The sequence below is a fragment of the Nicotiana attenuata genome, unplaced genomic scaffold (assembly GCF_001879085.1).
Source record: "Nicotiana attenuata strain UT unplaced genomic scaffold, NIATTr2, whole genome shotgun sequence".
Classification (NCBI taxonomy): domain Eukaryota; kingdom Viridiplantae; phylum Streptophyta; class Magnoliopsida; order Solanales; family Solanaceae; genus Nicotiana; species Nicotiana attenuata.
In genome coordinates this window covers 19674-28180 of record NW_017674904.1, presented here as the reverse complement: position 1 = coordinate 28180, position 8507 = coordinate 19674, and the positions used below count along the sequence as shown (strand labels likewise).

General features: G+C 35.8%; 1 protein-coding gene across 1 annotated transcript; it reads right to left on the bottom strand.

Moving 5' to 3' along the window:
• Nucleotides 1-1082: 1082 nt before the first annotated feature.
• On the bottom strand, nt 1083-3477 carry LOC109219427 (glycerol-3-phosphate acyltransferase 5-like). The gene is made up of 2 exons (XM_019383887.1): nt 2744-3477; nt 1083-2196 (listed from the first exon to the last, which is right to left on the bottom strand). The coding sequence occupies exons 1-2, from the start codon at nt 3278-3280 to the stop codon at nt 1243-1245; spliced, it is 1491 nt and encodes a 496-aa protein (XP_019239432.1). The 5' UTR covers nt 3281-3477; the 3' UTR covers nt 1083-1242.
• Nucleotides 3478-8507: the final 5030 nt, after the last annotated feature.

Genomic DNA, 8507 nt, shown 5'->3' with positions numbered 1-8507 from the left:
ACTTCCAAATTATCACACTATCATAGCTAGAGCATCAAAAATATTCTACCTCACAAAACACACCCCAAAACATAAATCCAAAATCCCGATGTATGTGAAATGGCAGGAGTCTTTCCACTACACACTGATGGGGCCTCTACCTCACATAACAACTCAAATGGCTTTGGTGGGATCTTTCGTAACACTGAAGGCACTTGGTTACTCAGTTTGCTGGACATTCTCTTTACGGCTCAAGCATTAAAATGGAACTGTTAGCCCTCTTAAGAGGATTGCAACTCGCGGATCACTAAAACTTCCGTCCTCTAAAAATCAATGTGGATGATACAACTGTACTGTCTTTAATTTCAAATGCGAACTCTACCTCATCTCCCTTTCTTACTAATTGCAGATACTTGCTCAGCACGCTGAATGAGCCTCTAATATAACATGTTTACAGGGAGCAAAATATGGTCGATGACCAACTAGCAAAACATGGGACTATACACTCGTAGATACAACGATGCTGCTCCTGGAATCGCCCCACCATTTGCAATGGACGCGTACCAAGCGGACCTACAAGGAGTAGCTACTAAACGCCTTGTCAATGCTTGTCTTTTTTATCATCACACTACCTCAACCACTGTAAATCCACCACAAGCAATGACTAGTGTTAGGCATAGTTTTGATCCATGATGGATAACCCTAGTGGGGGTCCCAATGGGAATCCCACAGCAGCATTATGTAGAAATAATGTAACTCTGGTGCGCAGCAGTTCTATTGCTACTAGCTCCATGTAATCATTTTTGCTATCTAATATAAGCTTTATCTTTCTTGACCAAAAAAAAAAAGGAAATATTACCGTGCGAGTATAAAAAATGAAACCGTCAATAAAAAAAAAAATCTATTCAAACATGTATTACTCCTTCCGTTCACTTTTAATTACTAGAACGAATTGTCACAGTGAATGCTAGCTAGCTAGGTTGATACATAATAAACTCTTTGACTACTTTAATTTGACTTGCATTATTAGATCGAATTGCAAGATGATGAAGCCTAATTAAATAGGGAACAAAAACTTATTTATGAAAACATAGCAACATCAATTGATCAAAAAAGAAAAACATTACAAAATCTCTCTCTTAATGAAAATAGTTAAAAATAATTACACACTAGCAGTAGCAATAATGTACATTATTCAACACTTCCGGGGGAAAAAATAATTAAAAGAATGACACTTAAATCTTACACAAAGTAAAAATATCACTAAAACAAGCTCATAATCATCTTCTTTCTTATGCCCACCACATGCAGAAACGTGCTTAACAATTTCTTAATCCCATAATTAGTGCTGGAATTTTGTGATACAATTCCATCATTACCAGCGAGAATTCTGTACTTATCTTTCCTTGTAAAATTTGTACACTCAAACCCTAATGTTGCGGCCAAAATCCTTTGAACATAATTTGCAACATCATGTGGACTTTTCCCAGATGAACATGTGGCTTCCATTGGCAACTGATTTAAGAATGTTACCTCGTACACTGGTCTAGGGTTCATAAAAAAGAAAATTGGATCCATTGCTTTCCATCCCCTAGCTGTTGTTGCATGAAAAAAACCAACCCTATAATTCATAGCCACCGGGACTATACGATCGGTTAATTCTGCAAAAAGAGCACTAAATCTTAATAAAAATGGTTCCCTACATGTTGTTCCTTCGGGACAAACGGCTAAATCTCCTTTTTCAAGTTGACGTTTGATTTTTTGAGCGTCTATATCTCGAATTCTTGTCAAACCGATTGTTGGTATTGGTGATAAAATTTCGGTAAATCGGGAGATTGAGTAAGTTACTGCTGGGATTTTACGTTGAAGGACGGTGGACAGGACGACAGGGTCCATGAGAGTACGGTGAGTGCATACAAATAGCACGCCCGAGTTGGTGGTTGAAGCTGGTGGTGGTGGTTTTCCTTTAACAATGATTTTTCCACCAAATAAAGGAGTTAAATAGGGAACTATCCAAAATGGAAATATTAAGCCAATGGAAATTCGAATAATAGCCAATATAATGCCAAGTGGAATCCATAGAAGGATTAGAAGAGCTGAAAATGGTGTTGGACGAATAACAAGACGACCGTCATGGAAAATTACTGGTATTGGTTTGATAATATTCTGGTGGTGGTCCTCATTTTTGGTGCTCAAGAATGGTGGTTGTAATTGTTCCTGTTACATGCAACATTTTAAACAATGATCAGTTTAACTTGTAACTAAGAATATTTTCATTATTAGTTCATTTAAAGGTTAACTAGGTAACCGTTCATAAAAAGTACTGCAAGATTACTGATTTAAAAAATAAGACAACTTACGCGCTATAACATGTTAAGATACTTGTTAGTATATAAACTTTCTTTATTGTCAATATAGTACTCCTATATGATTAAGTTACATCAATCCTTTAACAGTATATTTACGAGTTTAACTTCTATGTAATAGTGTTAAAAACTTTATCCAATCAAGTTACCTAAAATATAAAAATAGATAAGTGCCCATGATAAATGAATTAGTAAATGCAAGAATAAGGTAGGGTAACCTATAATAATAGGTTAATTACACAACTAGTATAAAAAGTTGTTCAAGTTAAATCCTATATTAATTACATGACCAATGCTAGCTAGCATTAAAAGAAAAGATCATTTTCGATCATTCGGTTTGAGATATAGTAATATTTGGTAAATATAAGTACTACTACTAGAATTTTTTTATTACTTACCTTGCACAAAGAGAGGAATCTAGAACAACCAAGGCCTAAGCTAGGTTGTTCATCACCAAATAATGCAGCAATCCGATCTGAAATCGAGTCAAACTCATTCTTAATAAACCCCGTGGCAAAACCAGATTTGCTAACAACAAGTTCAGTACCAAAAACATCATCAGCTCGTAAATGTTCTTTCACAAATCTCTCCACCATAATTCTTGGAGTTTTTGTAACCACAAATCTCTTATCAAATGAGCTGAATATCTTCCAAGCCTCCATATTAATATCATCAAAGTAAAACTTAGGTAAAACAGCCCTAGCCACTGCTTCAATCTCAGATATTCTTACTCCTACAGTGGCAACAAATATAGTAACTTTTAATCCAACATCTCCTTTTCCACATAGCTCGAGAACTCGAATTATTGGCCATAACATTAGCAATATAGCAAATCGAATTAGCCCCGATGCCTCGAAAGCCATTAACATGAAGTAACTAAAAGGATCAGGATTTTTCAAGAGAATTCCTTCGAGCTCAGAAACAACAGACTCCATTTTTAACTTTCTAACTATTCGATGATCTTCAAACCTTTTGGTATTAATTTTTTTTTTTTTTTTTTTTGAGAAAAGTTTGAAATCAAGAAATGGTTTTGGTTGAGTAGAAGCGTAGTGAATATAAGGATTGTAGGTTTTGTATAGTGAACGTTTTTTTGACTATGCTCTAATATGAGAATGAGTTTGTTCATCTGTTTATAACTACCGTTTAATGCATAGAAAACCCTTATTTATAGCTATAAGCCCAATTTACATTAATTTTATAAGGTGGATATATTTTACGTGGAATGCTAGGGCAATACGCCACGTTTACATGCAAAGATTGGTTACTTAACTCTACCAACTAATTTAATTTTTCTACTAACATTTTTTAGATATAATTCGAGTGGGGTCCATGTATCCACCTCATTATTAGGTTACTTGGATCACTTTTAGGCATAGATGACAGGATTAGTAAACTATATAATACACGTGGCATATTATTTGTGGCCATTTGTTAGGGCCACGTGGAAAGTTCTGTGTCATTAATTGAATAATTAGTTTCTTCATATTGAAGCAGTAGGATTTGTGTTTCACAACATGCAAATCGAAGATTTTGATTCAACTCTCTCGTCAGCTTGATTATAAATTGCTCCTTATCTATGCACACTGTTGTGTCTTTTTATTTTCCTTTCTTTTTTTTATTCTTTAGTTTTATAATCATTTTATTTTTGGCCCTCCTATGTGTCAAGTTTTGCAGACAGTGACGGAGCCACCTTATCCAAGACACCCTTTATCGGAAAAATTATATTGTGTAGCTCGGTAAATATTTTTTATATGTATATGTTACTATGCATTAACTTTTTTTAATTTATTTGTGTGTTTATTTTTTTTATATTTTGATACCTATAATGAAAATCTTAGCTCCGCCACTATTTGCAGACATGGGTAATTGATAGCCTACGCAAATGGAATGTTCATGCCAACTTAGACTTTCAAGAAATTTAATTTTGAGAGTTCTGGCTTTTAAATAGACAAGCATTTATTTCTTTCTTTAGTTTTTTTTTTTTTTAAATCTTTCAGGAAACATAGTGGATGTAAAAATGGTTGACTAGCAGCTTTGCAACCCAACTAAATAGCTGTACCTAATTAAAGTGCTTAGATTAATTATATCACACTTAATTATGACTTAAATGAATTCATTAAATTGAGTTTTAATACCACTAGTTAATGTAGTGTTTTCGTGTAAAAATTACCAACTGCTAGCTGCTCGGCAGTTTCCATTTATGAAAACATTGAATTTGGAAATATCCAACCTTATTGAATTTGAAGTTAATTAAGCACAAACTTTCATTTCATTGATGGAGAATAAAAAGCTGTAAATTAATGAGAGGTCAAAAAGTGAAAGTTCGTCCACCAAATATTCATACCGAGCTAGTATGAGTTTCTAATCTCAAGCTATACTGGTAGCTCAACTGTTTCTCACCACGTTTTTTTTTTTTTTTTGGATTTTTAAATAATCATTGGACTGCCTATGGAATTTTCTTTCTTTCAAGATATGCTCTTTGTTTTTCGGAGGGAATTATAACAGAATGCTAACTATTTCAATATTTGTCACACTAGTTGAGTAAATTTGGTACAACTGTTAACTTGCAAAATCAGACGTGATTGAAGATTTCATTAAGGCATAATAGTCTAAACGGCACTTATACTTGTGCCACTTTGTCATGCCGGTCCCCAAATTTATCACTTTGCCAATTGAACACTTATACTCGTTCAAATCGTGTATAATAAATGCTTATGACAGGAGGTTACCAGTGCGTGTAATACAATCTCCTACACATAGCTAGGACGCCACATCATTACTAGTTGTTATTTATCTGTATTGCTGTAAGTAAATAAAACAGTAATCTTTCTGAAAAATAAAACAGAAAGTTAGTAGAAACAATTCTGAAAAATAATATTCGAACTTCAAAATGATTTTTGAAACGTTGAAGGAACAAATCGAGCCCACTGAATACACAGTGTGTCCTTAAGGAAATTATTCCCCTCAAGTACCCGAGGTTATGGAATATATCCTCCCAGGATAGAACGATTTAACTCACCGGAGTGTTGGTACCAAAAATGCCGATGATCAGCGAACCACTCGATGGCAGCAAAACACACTGGAATTTTAGTGCAGAAGAAGAAGAAGATAATCAGAAAATTTCGTAAGTAAATATTCTGGGATTTGAAGGTCTATTTATAGCCAACTTGGTGATGTTTCTGAAGAGGTTTGCAACCTTTCAGAATAGTCATGACTGTTGGAACAAGTGTGACCCTCTGAAGAGGTTTGCAACCTTTCAGAATAGTCATGATTGTTGGAACAGGTGTGACCCTCTGAAGAGGTATGCAACCTTTCAGAATAGTCATGGCTGTTGGAAATTTTTTGCGGGAAATTTAAAACGAATTTAAATTAATCCGGGAAAGAAAAACGGGCTAGACCGGACCGGGTCGCGGGTCATCCCTCCATTTCTTTTTCCACCATTTTCCATTCACACCTCTTTTGTTATTATTTATTAAATAACAAACCCAACAATCCCCACATGAATGGGGAATGGCTATAAACTTAAAGGAATGCACGGACGTGTGTGTGTTTTACAAACAAGAATTGATTGCATCTGGATAAGTAGGTTTCCCTTTGAACTTTCCGTAGTGAACTTATATCGGATATACTCGGTCAATCGGTAGATTTGATATCTTTGAACCGTCGAGCTTTGTTGTATACCTAGACAACATAAGTCACAAAATCAATCCTTAACCGTATATGGTTCTCACGGTTGTGTTCGTTTCAGCCATGAACACCGCCTGGTTTCATGAGTGCTTAGAGAATGGGCCTTTACTTTCATTCTCCTTGAAGCGGCTTACACTTCACACTCACATAGGTGATTCCTAAACGTGTAATCCTAAAGACACACTATCTGGTCATATCCTGCCAGACTTAGCAAATCATTAAAAAGCTTTAAGCTTTATTGACTCATCAAAAAAGCCTTAATGCTTTACCTCGTTTTTGAAAATTGTCTTCATCACGAGAATGGGTTGAGTTAGTTGACAATGTTGAACCGTCATTCATAACTTTGTTTGATCTCTTTGAACCTAGCTCTTGGGATCTCCAGTCTGCTAGGTAGAGTTACCGCCATGATGACTTGTCCTAGGCCTTTAACCCCATTCCCTTTGATGATCTTTCAACTGCCTCTCTAGATAGGCCTTTTGTAAATGGATCCGACACGTTATCTCTTGACTTTACGTAGTCAATTGTGATAACACCACTAGAGAGTAGTTGTCTAACGGTATTGTGTCTCCGTCGGATATGACGAGATTTTCCGTTATACATAACGCTCCCTGCCCTACCTATTGCCGCTTGACTATCACAATGTATACATATAGGTGCCAAAGGTTTGGGCCAAAATGGAATATCTTCCAAGAAATTCCGGAGCCATTCAGCTTCCTCACCGGCCTTATCTAAAGCTATGAATTCAGATTCCATTGTAGAACGGGCGATGCACGTTTGTTTGGATGATTTCCAAGACACTGCTCCACCCCCAATTGTGAAAACATATCCACTCGTGGATTTAACTTCAGATGATCCAGTGATCCAATTTGCATCACTATATCCCTCGATCACGGAAGGATATTTGTTATAATGCAAAGCATAATTTTGGGTATGTTTCAGATATCCCAAAACTCGTTTCATTGCCATCCAATGTATTTGATTGGGATTACTTGTAAACCGACTCAGTTTGCTAATAGCACATGCTATATCTGGTCGCGTACAATTCATGATATACATCAAACTTCCCAATACTCTTGCATAGTCCAGTTGTGAGTCACTTTCACCTTCATTCTTTTGAAGTGCATAACTCACGTCAATTGGAGTCTTAGCAATTTTGAAATCCAAATACTTGAACTTGTCAAGTACCTTTTCAATGTAGTGAGACTGTGATAATGCTAGACCTTGTGGAGTCTTGCGAATTCTGATTCCTAAGATCACATCAGCAACTCCTAAGTCTTTCATGTCGAATTTGCTAGCCAACATGCGTTTTGTAGCATTTATATCTGCCATACTTTTGCTTATTATCAACATGTCATCAACATATAAACAAACAATGACTTCATGACCTGGAGTATTTTTAATGTAAACACATTTGTCACACTCGTTGATTTTAAATCCATTTGCCAACATTGTTTGGTCAAATTTTGCATACCATTGTTTGGGTGCTTGTTTAAGTCCATAAAGCGACTTAACAAGTTTGCACACTTTCTTTTCTTTACCAGGAACCACAAAACCCTCAGGTTGTTCCATGTAAATTTCTTCCTCCAATTCTCCATTTAGGAAAGCTGTTTTAACATCCATTTGATGGATTTCAAGACCATACACGGCCGCTAGTGCTACTAACACCCTAATAGATGTTATCCTCGTTACTGGCGAGTAAGTGTCAAAGTAATCAAGGCCTTCCTTTTGTCTATAACCTTTGACAACAAGTCTTGCCTTATATTTGTCAATAGTGCCATCAGCTTTAATTTTCCGTTTAAAGATCCATTTCGAACCTAAAGGCTTATTTCCTGGAGGAAGATCAACCAATTCCCATGTATGATTATCCAAAATTGATTGAATCTCACTATTGACTACCTCTTTCCAAAATGCTGAATCAGAAGACGACATAGCTGCTTTAAAAGTTTGAGGCTCATTTTCAAGCAAGAATGTCACAAAATCTGGTCCAAAGGACGTAGATGTTCTTTGAAGTTTGCTACGCCTTGGATCTTCTATACTTGGAGTATTTTCCTTTGGTTCTTCCCGAGGTTGTTTAGGTTTTTCACTTAACGACTCGCTTTCAGTTTTATACGGATAGATGCTTTCAAAGAATTCAGCATTATCTGATTCCATTACCGTATTAACATGAATCTCGGGATTATCAGATTTATGAATCAAAAATCGACATGCTTTACTATTTGTAGTATATCCAATGAAAACGCAATCTACTGTTTTTGGTCCAATTTTAACCCTTTTAGGTAAAGGAACTTGTACCTTTGCTAGACACCCCCACACTTTGAAATATTTCAAGTTGGGTTTTCTTCCTTTCCATTTTTCATATGGAATAGATTGCGTTTTGCTGTGGGGTACTCTGTTGAGTATTCGGTTAGCTGTAAGGATAGCTTCCCCCCACAAACTCTGCAGTAATCTGGAACTTATTAATAAAGAGTTCATCAT

Coding starts and splice junctions, on each gene's coding strand:
- LOC109219427 (XM_019383887.1), bottom strand. CDS start 3,280: ATGGAGTCTGTTGTTTCTGAGCTCGAAGGAATTCTCTTGAAAAATCCT. Junction 2,197..2,743: donor GATTCCTCTCTTTGTGCAAG/GTAAGTAATAAA, acceptor TGCATGTAACAG/GAACAATTACAACCACCATT.